Below are 20,530 nucleotides of genomic sequence, written 5' to 3' on the forward strand. Positions count from 1 at the left end.
ACTACTGATACTTTGGTCTCCTATGGCCATTCTGCTCTTTAGACAGATGTTCTTGGAAAAGGAAGATATATATGATACACACACACACACACACGCACATATGTATATGTATCCACAATATATTGTGTGTCATTTATATGGTTACTTTTAGAAAACCAAAACACATCTGTATTATCTTCTCTGATTCAAGATTCAAGAGATGCAGGTTCGATCCCTGGGTTGGGAAGATCCTCCTGGAGAAGGAAATGGCAACCCACAGTATCCCTGCCTAGCAAATCCCATGAACAGAGGAGCCAATCCATGGGGTTGCAAAGAGTCGGACATGACTGAGAGACTTAGCATGCACACACACTTACAGTAAGGCAAAGACTGTCTGTCACCTCTCATGGTATATAATATATAGGAGTTGGGGCCCAGAGAAACGAAGCAACTTACCCAAAGTCCAACACTAGTAAATGACAAGACAGAGAGTCTGGCTCTGTGCTCCTGTCCTATTGCTGAGCTGCTCCCAATGCCTCTATTCCTTGTCATCACCTCCCACTTGTAAATTAGCCACGAGGCGCTCAGCCTTCGGTGGATCCTATGTGGTCCTTTAGACTGTCAATGCATAGAGCCAGCTGGTAATGGTCAGCATAACTGGGCCCAGAAAACAGAGATCCAGGGTTCACTTACTCTCACAACAAATATTTATTAAGCCAGGTGCTACAGGAAGAGAAATATTGGATAGAATCACAAAAGGAGATGGACATGAATCCTCGGAGGCAGGACAATTAAGCAAATAATTACAACACAAAGTGATGAATGTTTAAGAAGGAGGAAGTATGTTGGAAAAGAACACTACCCCAAGTCCATTAGCAGGGTTGAGAGTAACCACTAGCGTACAGGTGTCTGCAGCCACCTGAACATCGAACCAGGCCCCTATTCACGGCTCATTTAACCTCCTGCCCACTGGCTGATGCCCCCAGAAGGGTTAAAGCTTGAAGCAGAGAGCCAGCCTGCAGGTGCTGATCACCAATTCTGCCACTGAGAAATTCCTCTCCTCTCACCCTTATTTCCTTACAAACGATTTCAGCATAAGAAATAAGCATTGGGGTTGGGGGAGAGGAGAGAGGAGGTTGGCAAAAAAATACTCTCCAGCCCATTCTCAGCAGTATAACAGCAGTGGAAGATGAGCTGGCTGGAACCCAAGGAGCACTGAAGTGCACACCAGCCTCCCTCACATCTGGCTAAGCACCGCCAACCCCTCCGCTGGGCTGCCTCATAATTACAATGCCGCCCACGAAAGGGGAGGTCTGCGCCCGTACCGTTAGCTGATCGCCAATAAAGGAGGAAAAGGGAAACAACCATAGGAGGAGCGAAGGTAAAGGGGGGACCCGGAGGCAGCTGGCCATATTCCACCCACAACAGGAGACTGGAGAAGGTACCACTGTGGGCAGACCCCGGGTCTTCACCCTTACCACCTCTGGCCCCCTGAGTTTGTTCCTTCCCCACTGCCTAGCTCTGATTCCCCTTCCTCCAAAGTCACACTCCTCTGCCAAAGCTTCCCTCTGAGTACTCTCTCCCTGGAGGAGCGGTTCATAAACTTTAAGGAGAATCACCTGCTTGTTCAATATGCAGATTTTCAGGCCATATTCCCTGTGATTCTGATTGGGAGGTCTGGTGTGGGCCCTGGGAATCCGCATTGTAAATCGCATTCACCACCACCCTGACTCCAGGCCACCCCCTCCTCCTCCACACTGGCACGTGATCAGGACGCAGGTGGTCCTTAGATCCCATTTTGAGAAAGCAGCCTTGGGGATTACTCCTTCTCCTGAGGTCCCAGAGCCTTATCTGTCTGTTATTTTACATTATCGTTTTTTTTTTCCCATGTACATGCTAACTACTCACCTCAACCATAAGGCCCTCAAGAAGAGGAAGTATCATCTCCTGATTCTTCGACTCCCCTGCAAACAGTGCCGAGCACAAGGCTCTACACGCAGAGCTCAGGAAATGCTGTGGATATAGAGCCACGATGGTGATAAGAGACCTTGGGGGAAGGAAAACCACAGCAGAGACGGCAGAATCCCGCGGCCCCGGCTGAAAGGAACTGATGTTAGTATGCCTACGCGTGCCAGGCAAGGACAACGGTTGGTTTCGCCTTCTTTCTTTCCTTCTTCAATAGTCTTGGCACTACACTCCTAACCTCCATCATGAAAGTCAAGTCTGTCCTGTAGTCAAGTCTCCTACAGGAAACTTTGCCAAGAAATCCTGCCAAGAATCCTGGGTGCTATGTGGCTTAGTTTAACGGCCAGGAGTACTCTGGATCTTGAGACCCATCAAGTCTCCAGGCAGGGCAAGTATAGAGTCGAATAGGAACTCTAAGATAAAACTTAGGGCCCTTGACCTACCCCCTAAACGTCATCAGGGTCGTGGTTCTCCTGCATTTGGCAAATATTTCCTGAATGGCTGCTCTATTCCAAGCATGGTTGTGGGTGCTCATGGTTCTTTTAAGATATCATATGTCATCAGAAAGTATTTGCTAGTGATTTATCTTTAGAAAGCTACTTTACAAGAAAGATCCTACATGATGCTGAGCCTCAGAACCATATAAGCACCAAACAGTCTCAAGAATGCCTGGCTATAGGATGAAATATAATAGAGACCCAAAGTCAGCTCTGAGGCCCTGGCAGAGAGAAATCCTATTCTTATTCACCATCATGGGGCTTTCTTGCCTGGAGAATTTCATGAACAGGGGAGCCTGGCGGGTTATAGTCCATGGGGTTGCAAAGAGTCAGACACAACTGAGCGACTAACACACACACTCACACATACACTCAACATCATGAGTAATGCTTGGCAGCTCTGGAGTTCCTTATTCCACACTCAGATGTCATAGTTTGTCCAGAAAAACAAACTGTTACACCTAGTCTCTTTGAGTGACCCCCTGATCTTCAGATATCAGCTTATCCCATAGTTTCCCTCTAGAAAACTATCCCTGATTCATAGACAAGATTAGGTGCTCCTGATTCTAACTTCATGGCATTTTACATTTCCTCTATTAGAGTACTTTTCATGACATCCTGCAATTGGTTGTTAAGTTTCCAGCTCCAATAAGGCAGGGACTCTAATCTGTCTTGCCCATCATCATATCACCAGCACCCAGCACAGTGTCTGGAAGGACACAGGTATTCAGAAAATACTAATTGAATGATTAAATGAACTAATGAATGTATCATACTATCAAATGGAAACTGAACCATGCCTCCTGTACTCTGCCATAGTTTTATCCACATGCTTGAGTGTTCAGTTGCTCAGTCTTGTCTCTCGCAACCCCATGAACTGTAGCCCATTAGACTCTTCTGTTCCTGGAATTTTCCAGGCAAGAACACTGAAGTGGGTTGCCATTTCCTCCTCCAGGGGACCTTCCCGACCCAGGATCCAACCAGCATCTCTTCCATCTCCTGCACTGGCAGGCAGATTTTTTTTACCACTGCGCCACCTGGAAGCCTCAGTTTTATCCACAGTGCCACCTAAAAACACCCTTGATGAGCAGCACCCTTCCTTCTGCAGTACCAGTATTTTATAGATGTGGAACAGAGGCTTACAGATCACCCCAATAGAGATTCCAGGAGGCACTTCCCATGATCTAAGAAGAACACACATTCCCAAGTCAATGTAATGTCACCAAGAGCTTGTTCGTTACACTTGCCAGAAGCCACAGTACCAGCTGGATGGTAAGATCTCTTTCAGGTCATTCAACTTCTCAGAGACCCAGCTTCTTCATGAAGAAGATTCTGGGTCCTTCAGCAGTAGGGGCTCTCTTTGAATAAAGAAACAGTAACAATAAAGAGCTACCCACACCATGAGGGGAAGCTGGGAGAGGAGGGTAGCGTTTGCAAGGAGTCATTTCTGCAGCTAGGAAGGGGTTAAGCACACATGTCTGTCTGGGACCTCTTACCCGTAAATCAGCCTTGACTGCTGCTCAGGCTGAATGAAGCCCCACCAGGTTGGCCTGTCAGGAAGGAAGCCCATGCGTCCAGACTTTTGTTGTTCTAAGGATTTTTTTTTTTACATTTTACTGCTCAGGAAGGAAGCCAAAGCCTAGGCCCTAACTGCGGTCCTGCTGATTACTTACCCTAGCATGCACTGCTGCCTTCGCCTCCCTATCTACCCCCAGACTCAACTCTTTCCTTTCCTAGAGTTCCTTCCTAACCGTGACTATGGCACTGGAGCCTAAATCCCAGACTTTCTCCCCTTCTCTAAAAACTGAACATTAACATTCAACATTTCCCTTCTTATTTCCCATATGCCTCCAAGTCTGTGAGTAGAAAGAACTGGGGCCTGGGAGAGAGAATGGGTGCTCTATGATCTATGGAGACATTCTGGCCCTCAAAGTGACCAGAACCCCGTCTCTTAAATGGAGCCATGAAGGAAATGATGGGTATTGAGGTATCGGACAACTGGCCTCCAATGGCTATTTCTGCTACATACATATTTGAACAGAAGCCTTTTCAAGTATGAGCTGTTATATTCAAATAATAGACCCAAATCCAAGGTCCTCAGGCAGAGGGTCAGTCTTTCTCACTCCCATCCTCCTACTTCCCATCTCTCCCACTGATGGGCAGTCAGCTTCTGGTGTTCCCAAGCCCCCTGGGGCTTTCTTTCTACAAAGAGAAAAACACTGAGTTTATTTGTGCGCTCAGGGTAATGGACAGCCTTCTTTTACTCCTAGGAGAATGCACACAGACACTATGGAAGAGGTCTGTCCCCGCCCAACCCTGCCCTCCCCTTCCCCTTCTAATCCCTCCCCAGCAGCCCCCCCAGCTCAGTCCTGCTGCTGTATTTCTCTCCTGACCTACAAGGCCCCTTCAAGCCCCATCCTAAGCCTCCCCCAAGCAGAGACAATCCATCATGCTGTGGGACTGTGACACACACAGATGGGGGAAGGTTCACAGATTTCTCTCACATAGGCGAGAGGGGGAGAGGGTGCTTGTATAACTTAAAATCTGAGGACATATTAGAAACTCTGGGACTTTGAATTCTAATACTAGCCAAATGCCATTATAGCAAATCTGATTATATATGGCCCAAATTTCTAGCACACACAAATTCTAATGACCCATCTATTTCAAATAATATCTGATAACACAAAATTCCAGAATAAGACGATCTGGTGAGATTTGGATTCTCTAACCTGGGCCACTAGGGTAGATATTTAACCCTAGTTAAGTCCCTTCCTGGCTCAGAGACTCAGTTTCTTTAACTGTAATATTACCTTGTTTCTCAATAAAATGAAGGGAGAAAGAGGTCAGAGGGCCACCAGGGCTAATCCTGGTGGATGGATAATAATGCAGAGAGGTGAAGCAGCTGCTATCACAAAAAAAGAGCTGAGCCTCTCTCCCTCCCCCCTTTCCACATCACCATAAGCCATGAGTGCGTGAAAGGATCCTACATACATGCTAGCCATTAATGACCCTGTGTTTGACTACATCAGTGCTTCTAACAAGGAAGATTATACCACCAGATTGTCCTTGAAATAATAATAGTCATTAAGTATTGAACACTTAGTTTGTGTGAGGAACTGTTCTAAGCATTATTAGTTTGCTTAATCTCATTCAGTCCTTCACAACAACCCTTTTAGGTTGTGTAATTCCCACTTTACAGATAACAGTACTGAGGCCCAGAGAGGTTATATAATTTGCCCAGGGTCACAGAACAGTAAGCTAAAGGGTCATGATTTTACTCCAGAGGCTGAACTCACAGCCACTATGTTATATTGCTTCCCCATTTTTGATCTGAAACAGCTTCAAGTTGAGGCTCAAAGGGGCAAACACAGCATTTATCCCTCTAACAGGTATTTATTATGCTAAGCCATTCTGATTCAGTTTAAATCAAACCCTGAAAAGCAAGATCAAGTGAGAGCAATATAGGATTAGCTAGCACCTAAATGGGAATCATATACCTGAAAATAAAGCAAAGGTCTCTCCAGGGCTGGCCCTTGCCCCCTCCCTACAGCTTCCTGACTGTCTGCTGCTCTAAGATGGATGCAAAGCCATAAGTCTCAGCCTACAAATGAATTTCAGTGGAAAAAGACAACCCTCATCTGGTGACTCACATTCAGGCTTACTGGGCTTGATTTCTCATGAGACTGTACCAAAAGGTTCCTCCTTCACACACGCAGCTCTAGACTTTCCTAAAGCTCCATGTCTGCTGAACAGAATGTACTGGACGCAGCACCACATTTCCCCCCACCCAAAACACAACTTTCATTTCCTCTAGGTCATCTTCGATCAGAACACATTCCACAGAGAAAATTGACAGTCAAATGTCTGAATTGCCAGATGGTTGTATGTGTTTACAAAACCCACACATCACTTGTCTGTTTGCAGCTCCAGTTAGGATCCAGGTAGAAACTTTTTTTCCTAAAATACACACAAAGCAGATCTGTATTTGTGGACTCCATGATAGGGGATGTGATGCTGTGGGAAGACATTTGGGAAGGGGATAGACTCTAATCTTAGGTTTCTAGAGTAAGGAGAGAAAAGCAAATTTTAAACTACTCTTTAAGTTATGAAAGATTTTTTAACCAAAATAATCAACAAAATAAATCTATATTTGAGAAAGGTAATTGCACATATCTCTTGAAAAATTACCTACTTACCTTTATCCTCATCAAATCTCAAGGCATATAAATTCTTCCTTTCTTTCCTCAAACCACTATACCTGTGGGACAGCCCAGTTTTATGGATATTATCCAGTGTAAGGCTGAAGTGTGGCAAATTGATGAAAACTTTAAAAATCAGATTATAATCACCACCATCAATTTATTCAATACTCAACTAACACTGAATCCTTTGTTGTGATTGGTACTGACTTACTGTAAAAAATTTTTTAACACTAGCAGTAAAATGTGATTGAAATAATAGAAAAGTCTGATCCATTGGGTAAGGCTGTAAGGGTATGGATTACTCCTATTTACTTAGCATCTACTAGGTTGACTGATTCATACCACAGCCTCTCATTTCTCCAGGCCTAAACTCATAGCTCCAGTTCATGATCTTTTCCTGGAAAAGGCACAACAAAGTGACAAAGTAGGTGAAAGTTCTTTTGCAGAAAATTCTCCTCAAATTCTCTTCTTGCCCCAAAGAAAGAGATATTGAGAAATTTCCACCCTGGAGCACATACTTTGAGGTTCCAAAGGATAAAAACACACTCTGTTCAACCACAAATGTCACAAATTAAATGGCATTAAAAAAAAAAAAAAGATTTAAGGCATTTTAGCTGCTATACTGCAATGTTATCCTTAGGTCTGCAGCTCATCTCTGTTGTTGCTGTTTAGTTGCTTAGTCGTGTCTGACTCTTTTGCGACCCAGTGCACTGTAGCCCACCAGGCTCCTCTATCCATGGGATTTCCCAGGCAAGAATACTGGAGTGGGTTGCCATTTCCTTCCCTAGGGGGGTCTTCCCCACCCAGAGATGGAACCAGCCTCTCTTGCATCTCTCTTTAGGGAGGGTGAAATGGCACTGGAGAATGTAGTTGAACTGTCTGAGGGAAGATTTGAATCCAAAAATTGTTAGTTTGGTGTTTAAATCCTGTGGGTTTTACAATAAAATGTATCATCACTCTGAGTCTCAAGTATTTATAAAGAGTACATTCCAACATGTATTCTGATATTTATTGACCAGATGGATGTGGTTAAAAAGAGTTAAAAATATGAAAATCCATCATAAAATATAACTGTATTAAATGTACTATCAGTCCAAATTCTGAGTATTTACAGAGACTAGTTCAACGTGTGCCAATATTTATTAACCAGATGGGTGAAGTTAATAAGGGTTAAAAATAAGGAAAACCAATATAAAAATATAATTCTATTTTTCAGTTTCCTCTTCCCTGCCTAATGAGGAAAGGGGGTGAGGAGGGACAGCAACTTTTGTTATTTGGATACAATGTGTGTTTTTTGTTTTCAAACAAAAAAGGGCCACCAAATAATCAACCTGGGCCCGCTGACCGGAAGGCAGCCCCGGAAAACTTCCCGTGGGAAGAGTTCCAGAAATTGCCGGCACATTAACTAACCCCTCTGTGCTGGCTAGGAGCCTCGGACAGTCAGAGGCTACGTCCATTCGCCTCGCCCGAATACCAGCCATCCTGGAGATTCACGAACCCCGGGACTTGGGAAAACATTCCCCGACTTGAAAAGCAAGACGAACGCGGAAAACATTTCGAACCTACGTGAGAAACCTCAAAGTCCTCGGGTGCCGAGGGCAACGCTAGATCCAGATGCGCGTGTACACACACGTCCATCCTCCCGGCTCGGAGCGCCCGGGCGTCCTCCGCGCTCCCGCCTCCCCTAGCCTTGTCCCCCAAGCCCCCTCCCCTCGCAGTGTCCCCTAGCCTCCTCACTCAGCCACCCGCCCATCTGCACCTCCCGCCCGGTCCCGGATCACCCGGACCTCCGCGTGGTCGCGCCTCCTCCTAGGTTTACACCCCCGCCCACTCCCTCGCTCCGACCCCGTCTCTCTGCTGCTCGGACGACGTACGGGAAACCCGCCCAGGGCTCGGTTCTCAGGGCGACCTGGAGCCGCTGGGCGTGGAGGGCGGAGCGGGGGGTGGGGGACCCGGCGGCCCCCGGGACCCGGCCCCCGGGGGCAGCGCCCGGAGTTCTCCCGCAGTCCGGCCGAGCGACGGCGAGGTCACCAACATTTCTGAAACCACTTGAACGCCATCTCCGTGACGGGGGGTGGGGGTGGGGGGGTTCCTTTTCAAGTGAGCCAACGGGGCCCACTCTGTGGTCCTTCTTCCCACCCCCGGGCCGGCCTCGCGCCTCTCCGCGCCCCCTCCCCCCAAACGATCAATTACCAGCCACCCTTCTGCCGGGAGCGGCGAGGGGCTGGCTGGCTGGCGGCCGCGAGGAAACGGCAGCCCGGATCACTTCTGCATGACAATTGATGGGAGGGAGGGCGCGAGGCGAGGAGGGAGGACGGCTGCGGTGTCCGTTTTCTCACCATGGTGATTAGGCATTCCGGCCGTGCGAGGAGGCAGCCGCCGACCAGAGCGGCGCGGCGTGGAGCGAGGGCAGGGGAAGAGAGCGGGAGCGGGAGCGAGCCCAGCCGCCGGGCGGGCGGGCGGGCGGGCAGGCGGGCCAGCGGCGCGCCGAGCCAAGCCAAGCCAGGCCAGATGGCTCTGCAGCCATCAGGGACTGCTCCCGTCCAGCCCGGCCCCACTTTAGCTGTGCAAACATTTCTTTATCCCAACGAGACAATTAAACCCGGCAGCATGAAAAGGAGTCTCCATGACTGTGTTGGGAGCGAACAACCAGAAACAACCACACACATCACAGGAGTTCTTGCCCCTCCCCTCCCCCCACCCCAGATGGGGAAGGAATAGGGTCTCTGGGAGAAGCCCGGGAGCAGCTGAGCCGACAGTCGACAATCGGGCTAAGTCTGGGCAGTCAGTACAGCGGGAACCATCTGACCCATCTCTGAGGATGTGCACGCCCTTTCAGAGTGGTCATCTGCTCCAGCAACGATCCAGAAGTTGAGCCTGGTGACCTGAGAACTGCCCCCAAACATCCTCTCCAGCAAGAGCAATTCTCTTAAAAGCCCAGAGCAGGGTCCCTACCCACCCCAGTCCCAGAGCCCTTGGGACTAGCCCCCTCACAACACTCCCATGATGCAGCCGGCCAGCTCCTTTCAGGCTGCCCTGGGCCTATGTGGTGGGCTCGGTTGCCTTGATTCTTAGGACATAGGGTTTTCAGTGATAGGTGCCTTTGGAAAGACATATCTCAAAGTACAAAATACCATCTCCTTCTCAGCGCTTTTCAAATTTGAGTGACTTTTTAAATATATCAAAGATGAGAGCAAAGCAGCACATCTGGAAACTGCTGGGAGCATTCGGGTTTCCTGACCACAGGGAAGGGTCAAGGAAAGAGGGCCACCTGAAGTCAGTGCCCAGTACCCACCTCTGAGGTGAGCCAGAAGGCAGGGCCCATCATGGCTCCCCAAGGGCAGTTCCGGTCCCTCTCAGCCCTCAGGGTGAACATGCATCCTGGCCAACTCCAATTTTTGGGCTGAGTGGATAGACTGGCAGGCTGGCCAAAGACTGTGTCGCCCAGACAGGAATTGGGCCCTGGAGTGGCCTATAGAGAACAATCAGAAAATGCACATGATAAGAGCCAGAGTGCTAAGGGGGTCATTAATGTATAGATTCTAGTACAAGGCAGCAGAGAATACGTATTTTCCCTTTTGTTGTAAAGTTTCCTTAATGAGGAAATGTTTATTTTAAAAGCCTTGGGAAACATATCTGTAGACACTTCGTATGTAAGACACACGTGGACTATTTGTAATTGGTCCATAAATTTTCGCATCGTTTCCCTGGACATGGACAAGGAGCCTTGGGTTCAGGGAATGACAATAAACAGGAGTTACCTCAGTCCCCTTCCTGGGGAATCATGCATCCTCCACGAATGGCTTCTCATCATAAATACTTCTCTCCCTTTTTCCAGGGTAAATAAGTCAGTCCTGTTGAGTAAAGCCTTCTTTTTTCCATAGAGCCCAACACCTACCTCAGGAATCACCTGTGATGCCAGGTAGATGAACAGCAAAATGGAATCATCTACTAGGAGAGACAATACTTTACCCAAAGAGCTATGTTGCTTTCTACAAAAAAGGGTATTTAACTACAAAAGAAATCCTGCCTATCAGTACCCAGATTGAAGGAAAGAACACGTGTGCATTACACCATGTCTGCAGGCCCCTCTTTCAAATGCTCTCAGATGTGGACATATCTGCATATGGATGCAGTGTGTGAGCAGGGGGTGGCTGCGACAGTAAAAACTGTCAGTGTTTCCATTGTAAAACTGATTTTTTCATTGACCTAAAACTCAGTCATAAAACTTCTACTCTAAGGGACACACACACCCGTACTCAACAAAACCCTAAAGCTACATGCTTATTTAGGAGATTTACTGTTATTTAATTATAGCTTCTCTTACATTTTATGAAAAAAATTTATTTATATGAAGAGAACTGAAAAATCAACTATATCAAGGATTAGCTCTGAATTTTAAGAACTACAAAACCTAAAATATACGCGGTTAATTTTTGGCAATCTGGGCAAAAGCCACAGTATCCTATCACTGTGCTCTTTTGAACACTTTCTGTCCTCTCTTTTCTCACCTCCCCACCCCCCCTTACTGCCCCATCTGCCCCTCAAGCGCTCCCCTTGGAAGCAGTCTTGTATACTGTCACTCGATTATCTGAGAAATATTACTTATTTCAAAACGGTTCTGTAGGGAGGAACTGAAAGGCATCTAGTGGGAATAATCAGGCCTTCTAACGGCCCTTAAATATGTATTTACATAAAACAGACCATAAATATTCTGACACACGTCGGCATATGACAGAAGCCAAGAAAGCTGCAGCAGACTTGGTCACGGTGCCTCTTCGACCCTTCCCTACAGAAAAATGTTTCCCCAGCCTCCCAAAACTCAAAACCCAAAGCACAAATGCTACCCAGCACAACCTTGTGATGGTTGCTACCCCACCCGAGAGAAGGAAAAGAGAAAGGAACACAAATCCAGGGTCATCACAAGATCACACTCTCCCATGCACTTTATACCTTTATTTCTCATTTAAGATCCAGTCACAAATGCAACTCTAGATAATGTGAGTGGACAAACACTCTACACTCAGACATGCCTACAGATCTAACATTTGTGTAAAAGGAAAAAAGAGAACACAAAATACTCACTAAAGGAAGGATATTTTAAACAAATAAAAGGGGGAAGGGCTCCAATTTATACAACACTACAATTTGAAATAAAGAAGTTTCCCCACCCTTCTGATCAGAATCTCATTAATTTCAAGGTCAGAATTCCATTTCACTTTGGGAGACAGACTCATTTAATTTTTCTCCACCCAGGCGTATTCCTGTGTGAGGGATCCATCTCCGTGGGGGATGACACCCCCACACAATGCGAACCAGGCAAACAGAAGAGTTATGACTTTGACACTCAGAGGGGAATGGATATCCGCATCTATGAGTTCTGACTTGACTAACAAGCTTCCTCCTGCTCTGGGGGTCTGATACAGGTTTGGGCTAAAAAATGGAAAAATGGAGACAAGCTGGATTTGTTAGGCAAGAAAGGTTTCTTGATCTCCAGGTGTTACTTTGTGGCATGTTAGTTTTGAGAGGGTTTCATTTTCAACTTGTGTTTGGAGAAAAAAAGGAGCAGGCTTGGTCACACCCAAAACCAGGGCAGTTTTGGCCAGAGGTCAGGTTAAAGCTCGCCTTGATCACTTGCACATTGACAAATGAAAACTAAACTAAACTAAAACAGACAGACACAACGGCAACCTGTGTTCAGCAAGTATATCCCCAAAGCAGAATCACTGCGAGCACACACACATACACACACGCGCACGCGTGCGCGCCAGCTGTACAGAAAGGGGGAAAGGTGGAATGGGAGCTGAAGCAGAAGACAGAACACCGGCAGTTGTGCTGTCAGATAGCAGCCTTCTCCCTGAAGTGGGGAGGTCTCAGGCTTACAGACGCTGACATAAAAGACACACTCGCAACATATTTCAAAACCAAAGAGCGATGGATTTACAAGGCAGGTTGATTTTATGATGACTTTTATTGAAAAGGTACGCTGGGTTTAGGCAGATGCCTTTTAGCGCAGGAAAGTTAACACAGTGCCTAATTCAAGGAGACAGCCTGAGGAAGCAGTGCCGACAGGGGAGAGAGCAGCAACGTCTCTATTACTCTCCTCGGCATCATAAAGAGAAGAGAAAAAAATGGCATTCGTGATGGTGGTTACAGAGAGGACGGGGGAGCACAAAAAATAGAGAAGAGGGAAAGCAAACCTCAAATGTAGTTTTCTTAAGAAAATAAAATGAAGCAAATCTTAGAACAAAGGGTTGGATGGAAAAAAACACCCTCAGTTCATAAATTCTCACCAGGCTTGAAGAAAACTGCTCTGTGGGGGTCTACCCATAGTCCAAAAGCTTCAAAACACAATTATTTTCTGATTACATGAGAGGTGAGGATGGCAGGGTTCAACATTCCTAGTCTACAAGTTCCAAGCAAAGGTTTAGCCCCAACTATTAGTGAGTGTAGCCAGAGCCCATCAAGGCCCTTGGAGAACATGACAGAACTGTTTCTTAAGCAGAAATTGATAACCGTTGTAAGCATCAAAAAAAAAAAAAAACAAAAAAAGCCAGCAGTCACATAGACCAACCTGTCTAGTTCTACAAGGGACCCCCCAGGATAAGCACCCGGCAAACCTGTTAAATCCCAAGAGAACTTGGCTTTCTAGCTTCGCGATTGCAAGGAAAACACAGCTGTTTGAAATGCTTTATGGTGATTGACGACACCTTTGTCCTTCTCTGAAAAATAGCCTGATTTGGACAAGGGCTGAGAGTTGTGAAAATAAAATCACGTGGAGTCTGCTGGATGTGGTACAATGGAAAAGCTAAAAAATAATACCGAGGTCAGAGAAACATAATGAGGAGAGCAAAGGGAAGAGGGATGGACGGGTGTCTTCAGCGCCCCCCCCCCCCCAAATTCCCTAGGAACCTAGGCTTACTAATGAAATGACATTCACTCCGGTATATACACAGCACCCCCTCTCCACTCCAGAGTCCCCAGAGAATAAGCCACTCGTGCCCCGGAAGGAAGGGCAGTGCAGGCCAGAGTGCCTCCAGCTACCTTCAGAAAAACGTTTCCTACAAGAACTATCAACGCTCATTGACAAGACACAAGTAAATGTCAGCACTCCACAGCTCCTGAATGGGAGAGACTCGGGCCTTCCCATCACGAGGAGCATGAAAAATGCCACCGACCTGTTGAATACTACTGTAAGGCAGGGCCTACTGGGGTTAGGGGAGGGCTGCACCAAGGTACTTACATCTGTCATTCCGATCTTCTGGGCTAGATGAGGCTTCCCGATCTGAAATGAGGCCAGAGACAGCAAAAATCTTCTTCCCAGTGTCGTCAACCTTAAGTGAACCGGGGGAGCTAGATGGCAGCTGTGTCCCAAAGTCATATTCCTTGCCATCTGCATCTGAGAAGCGCAAGTGGGGAGACTCTGTGTCATGGCAGTTTTTAAGTCGCTTGGCGGGCGTGAAGGCTGACTGATAACTCTCCCGGTCCTCAGTGGAAGCAAAGGGACGGAAAGCCCCCACTCCGCTGTGATTCAGCATACTGATTGGGGTGCAATCTAGATTTGGGGGAGCAAACTGCGGGTGGAGGTGTAGCAACGAAGGGGGAAAATCGCGATTGGCAAAAGTGCCTGGCACCCCACCTTGCCGATGGTACATAGAGGCAAAGGTGTAGGAACCATTGGTGAACGGAATATGCACGTCCTTGTCTACTGAGACAGGTACACCGAAGGGTCGTGGCTGCTGACAAGGGATAGATGCATCACGGCTGGCCTCAGCCGTGGACGCCAGGACCATCAGGGCTGGGGAGGCCAGCGGGTTGGGGAGGTAGGATGAGTTCTCCATCTTGAAGGCTGCCCGGTGTAAGTCCATCGGAGTCTCTTTCTATGGCCCGCGTCACACAAGAAGCAGTCTTCCCTGGGAGGGAGTGGCACCTGGGAGCAGGGCAGGGAGTATTACTGGGGCATCATCCCCTTTTAAGACCTGTGGAAACAGCAAAGAGAAAAAAAGAGGGGGGAGGAAGGTCAGGGGGAGGAAAGACACGGGAAACCCCAAGTGATTGAAACACCATCCTTCTGGCTTACAGATGCTCGGGCAACAGACACCACAGGCTTTAGGAGCCAGTGGGCAGCAGCATCAGACCATTTTCATTCAGGAAAATCAATAGACAACTTACTGTGATGTACGCGTAGCTGACTTTGGTCCCTACACGTTCCGGGTGAAATGCGCCCGAGCCCAGCAAAGGAAAAAAAATCATAAAACCTCCAAATACAATATTCCCTGAGCAAATGAGCTTTGGAAGGCCAAGTCACCCAGTAGATGAGGTGGGGTCTCTATTTTAAAGGGCCTGCACCTGCATACACCACTCATGGCAGGCCTTATGTTCAAACAGAGGCCAGGTTCTACTCATAAGACCCCCCCCTCCCCGCATTTGCATCCTCTCCTCATCTTCCCTAACAATGCTCAGAGACTGAAAAACCCCTAAATCAAGCACATTTAGACCATGAATATCTCCACGTGTTAGTTGGTACAAATTGTATGTGTGGATAAATCACACACATTGGCACATACATAAACACACATCTTCATGTATCATCTAAGTCTCTTTCCAGAAAGAAGTACTATGTGAAGAAACAACAGCAGAATTATTTTTGATCCACACCCCTCTTTAATCACGTAGGCTTTCTCTTTTCTGAGAAGGAACAAAACCTTCATCAATAAAGTGCCTGCCATCTCTGACAATATTTAAAAACATAATGGGTGCCTTTGGCATATGTTCCAGGGAAACGTCTGTCTTCCAGGGGCAGCAAAGAACGGATTGGTAATTTTAGTTACTAATGCACTCACTCTTAAGTAGATTTGTAAACTGCCTTGAATTTGCCATTAACATTTAGAGCAAAATGTTAACAAAATCTCTGACTTATTTTCCTCTGCTTATTGGCCCAGTCAGAGTTGATGTTCGCTGAAGGCCCCTGGAACAAACTGGAGTTCAGAAAGACCTCCTTCAATTTCCCTTTTAAATTTAGGTTGTACATTTTCATAGACACTGATCCTGTTGCAAAATTTATTTTGAGTAAGGGGTGGGAGAAGGGCTGTAGATGGATGAGTCAGGATAACGTAAGACGAACAGTAGGACTTATTAGCTTCAGAAAAATACGCTAAATAAAAACTTAATGAAACTCAAAGTGTAACCAAAAAGCACCATCTGTTACAAATTATAACCTCTAAACTAACAATCATGTCTCAAATAAAATTTGTCCCCTTCCTTAAAAAAAAAAAAAAAAGCCCATCTAGATAAAGGAGTATCTTTGCTATTCCCTCAAACAGAGAGACCTCAGCTAAACACTAGATGAATCCTCCCGGCTTAATGCAGTGCATAGAGAGTATTTCCTTCTCCCATCCTGTAGCAGACGTGTCAATGACTGTTATTAATTGGGAAGATGAGTGCACACCATCAGACTGCTTCCTCATTTGGCATCTTTCCTTATAGACATCATTGCTAAATTACCAGATTATGTATCTCACATTAACGGATTTTTCTCTCTTCCAAATTTTAAATAACTTTCCTGTCAAGTTATAGCAGTGCAGGGAATGATCTGCCAAGGACAGCCAGTTAGCCTGACAAGTCTGGGATACTGTTCTTGGCTGTTTTCAAGTCAGATTAATGGTCATACAACATGGATGCTCTCAAAGTGGGTCCAGGGCTGTTCCAAGGGTTCTAAGAAGCTCCTCACAAAAGAAATAACGAACTACTAGTCTGTCACACAGGCAATACTACATGAGGCAAGCTGGAGAAAAGGGCAAACATAATACACTAGGGGTGAGGGAAGGGATGTTTTTCCCCCAAAATAACCATCACCCAGAGGATTCGCCCTTCTATTTTTACTTCCTGTATCACCTCATTATGTTAAATGAGTTTCATAAATTAGTAATCTGGCGACAGCACCGGACACTCCAACAGAACACGGTGAATCACTCAAACCTGGTTATTCATTTGAAACTTCATTATACTGAAAATAAATCAACAATATTTTCCCAGGCCACATCTCTTTTACTCCACTGTGTGGGCGTTGGTCTCTGTGGGGGAAGGAGGGTGCCAGTTTTCTTTTTCTTTCTTCCCCCCTCTTCACATTAACAACTTGTATAGAAGAGGCTTCAGCAGACCACAGTCATTATGAAAATCTATAGTTAATACACTCCCAATGTCAAAATGTCATGGGTTTAAACACAGAACCCCAAATAAGAAAACTAACTGACCCTCTTAATTAAAAAAATATGGATTGTAAGATAATCAGCTTGATGGAGCATTTGGGGGACTGTAAAGAGTCAGGCAAAGGGAAAGTAAGTAACTGTTACTTTTCTGCCTCTATGCTGATTTTTTTTAATTTAGCACTTCGTGCAAATCCAGATTAAAATAACTCCAGCTATTGATCCGAGCAGTGGAATTGACATTAATTTTAGTTCACTTCTCACTTTGCAAAGGGATCAATAGGAAGTAATAACAGCTGACATCCCTGCTGAAAGGAGGAGAAAGAAGGGCTGAAGACAGAAATCGAAAAGCAACCAAATAAATCATCAGCTACTTTTCCACGGCATCAGACAAACTCCAAACAGATTGCAAAAAGTCTTTGTTGAATTAACTAAACAAGGAGGAGGGATCAATTCACGAAGCTAAATAAATTGTCTGGCAGGCAGTGAGGTTGGACGGAGGGACCAACAAATATTGAGTTTTAAAAATCTCAAATCCTTGACGTGATGGTTTTGGTTCAGGAGTGTATGTGTGGGAGTTTGTTAAATCACACATCCGACCCTGGTTTAAAGTGATTACAAAACGCCAGCTAACTGAATAATTAGTGAGATTACTAACTGCGTTGTTAAACATGCCAGAACCAAGACAAATGAAACGAAGAAGGTGACATTTGGAATGTGAAGATGTCTGAAACTGGGCTGATGCGCAGCGCTCCTCGCTCTCCCGCGCGAACTAGCCACTTTCGCATTGAAAAACAGAAAGCCAGAGAGAAAGTCTCAGAGAGCGGGCAATCTCCCACCCCAGCCTCTGACCAAACCCTGTCCAGGGTCTGGGCTTCGTGACCCGCGCCCGGTATCGGCGTAGAAGGAAGAGCCGCTGCTGCTGCTCCTGCTGCAGCCCGGAGCCAAACCCACTTGCAAATGACTGCCACAAAGAAAGCTGCAAAAGCCTCTTTCCCGGAGCCCGAGCTCTGAACGCCCACCAAACTACGACTCTGCGGGTAATTAAATCGCACACACAACCCTCCTCTGCTTATTACAACAGGTGACATTTTTGTGGTCTGAACCGTTTCCAAAAGCCAAGAATTAAAATAATAGAACAAATTAAACGATATTTTCCCTTTGCATAAATAAACTTTAAAAAAATTAACAGGCAACTTAAAAAGCAAAGAACAATGGGAAATGGGGCCAGGGTAGTGGGGGGTTGTTAAGAACTCAGGAAAGTTTTGGTTTTTTTTTTTTAAGTTCACAGACTGATTCGCTGGAAGAGAATTCCCGCACACTAAATGCCCTGGGGGTATTTGGAAACACCGCTCTAGCAGAAATTTTACCGCCATCTGCACGAACTCAGGAAGCAGAAGGCTAACCTGGTTCCACCGCTGGGGCCAACGCCAGCGGCTCAGACGTGGCTGGGTATCCGTCCCAGATTTGGACCCCGACTCAGTTCGGACTTGGCCGGCGGGTGACCATCGGCCAGTTCGAGAGTGCGGGCCCGCGGGGCCGCGGATGCACAGTTCGGTCGCTACATCTTCACCGGGAAAACTCAACTCTTTTAGGGAAAAGAAAGACGTGAAGGAGAAACCTACATAAACTTAGGGCCGACGCAGAGCCGAGCCCACCAATCCTCGGCCTGACCTCTCGGTTGCCTTTGCACAAAGAATACTTTACATCCCAACAACCTCCGCACGAAACATCTGTTTGTAACTTTGGGGAACCAGGGCTCCAGCCGGGGAAGAACCGCTAAATGCGATGGGCCCTGGTGCGCGGCTGGGTCTGACCTGCGGGGCTGCAGCTCGGAGGAGACTACCTTCCATCAGAGTGCAAGGACCTCGCCCCCTGAACAGCCCCGCCCCGCGGGTCACCCGGGTCCCGGCGCCGCGCGCCACCGCTTCGGCGTGCAGCCCCCGGGCTCCTGGACTGCGGGGCTCCTGCCTAGGCGAGCCGGCGCGGGGGCAGCCGGGCCCTCCCGGTTCCCGGACAGCGGGCCTGGGGTACGGGAGGGAGGGCTCTGCCTCTCGCGCCGCGGCCGCCGCACTCGACGCGACTCGCAGAACAGGTGTGTGTCCCCGATCGCTCAGCGCACGACCCCGACACCGTCTGTCACCGGCAGCGCGGCGCCGCCCTGTCCTCGGCCTTTCCCCGCTCGCCCCGGACTGCGGCAAGCGAACTCAACGCCACTTTTGCCGGGTTTCCGCGGGCCGGGAGGGATCGGCATCGAAGACGCCCTCGTCGCTCTTCCTCGACGCTCTTTCTGCCTTTCCCTCCTCGGCTCATTTTCCATTTGCGGGAAGAACCCCGGAGGCGGGCAGAGGAGGAGGCCGGCACCCCTGCCCAGTCGGCTTCCTCCAGTCTGACCCGCAGCTTCCTCCCGGCCCGCCCTTTTTTTTTTCCTCTTTATTTTTCCTTTCTTTCCCCTTTGCCCATCAAGCCGAGTCTGGTTGAGGGGGACGAGAGGCGAGACGTGGCTGGTGGGCATCGTGGGCAGAGAGTCTTCGCTCTGAGCTGCTCCAGGGCAGGAGGCCAGGGACCCCAGACTGCCGGCCCGGCCCCGCCGGGCATAGCTGAGCCCCACGCCGAGCGCCCCCGCCCCATACACCCGCTCCCGATGCGACGCGCGCCCGGCTCGGGGCCCGAGCCCTGGCCCTCCGCTGGAGCCGCGGCCCGGCCCGAGGCAGCGCGTTCTGATCGGGAAGCGAGAGCTCTTCCCCTGCCTCCGAGCACCCCGAGCCCCGGCTACTTCTGGGCTCCCGTCGGCTGGGGTCCACCCCGGTCTCGAGCTCTTGGAGGGGCTCCTGGAGCGGAGAACAGACCGGGCATCCCCTCAGATGGCCTCACCACCGTGGGCGGCCTCGCCCGGGGGGCCACACGGAAGCTCTCCGCCCAAGTTTGTTGTGCCCTGGAAGAAAAGGTTTTCCCTTACAAAGCACAAAGGCGAAACGCCCAGGCGGAGCCCTGAAAAGCCCGGGGTTGGGGAGGGGGCGGCCGGAGGCTCGGGAGCGCGGTGGCGGGCCAGGCTCCGCGCGGACAAGGTCGCTCCGCCGCGGCTGACGAGCGCGGCTGTGGCGGCCGCAGGACTGCAGTGCCCGCCGTGCTCGCTGAAAAGTTTTGTTCTCAAGTCGGAGGAAGAGAAATTGTTACTCAGTTTAAGGCAAGTCTAAGATTAAAAATAAAACTACAAAAAAAGCCACGCGCCGCTGTCTGTACCGCGGTCCTCCCACCCCGCTCGGTGGAACTGCTGGGAGAGAGTCCCGGCCCGGGAAATCCCGGAGAGCCCCCCTCCACGGGTCGGGCTGTTCTGAGACCAGGCCGGCGGGCCAGGCGGAGCGCGAGTTTACCGGCTGCGTTTCGAGCGGTCCACCTCTGGGCCAGCACCTGCCTCCTTCCTGCCCGCGGCGGCTCCCCCCACCCCACCCCCACCTCCTCCACGCCCTTCACCCCCGCCCCCTCCAGGAAAGTAAGCCGAGCCCCCGGGGGCCCCAGGCTTCCAGCCTCTCCCCGAGTACCCCACCCGAGCCGGCCGCGTGTTGTGTGGGGGCGGTCGAGGTCCTTTCTCATTCGGATCGCCCTTTCCCCATCCCGCCAGCCGCCTCGGGCACCCCGCTGAGTACCACCCGGCTCCGGCCCCGCCGGAAATCACCGC

At 48.6% G+C, this 20,530-nt stretch overlaps 1 protein-coding gene across 2 annotated transcripts in view; it reads right to left on the bottom strand.

Annotated features, from left to right (window-relative positions):
• Positions 1-20,530, bottom strand: part of RNF220 (ring finger protein 220) — a 271,239-nt gene that overhangs the window by 250,015 nt on the left and 694 nt on the right. For both annotated transcript variants that reach the window (XM_020897457.2, XM_020897459.2), the window contains exon 2: positions 13,890-14,625. In XM_020897457.2, coding sequence (XP_020753116.2) covers positions 13,890-14,514 — 625 coding nt within the window. In that variant the 5' untranslated portion in view covers positions 14,515-14,625. The remainder of the gene's footprint in view (positions 1-13,889; positions 14,626-20,530) is intronic.

Source organism: Odocoileus virginianus, chromosome 5 (assembly GCF_023699985.2).
Source record: "Odocoileus virginianus isolate 20LAN1187 ecotype Illinois chromosome 5, Ovbor_1.2, whole genome shotgun sequence".
Classification (NCBI taxonomy): Eukaryota; Metazoa; Chordata; class Mammalia; order Artiodactyla; family Cervidae; genus Odocoileus; species Odocoileus virginianus.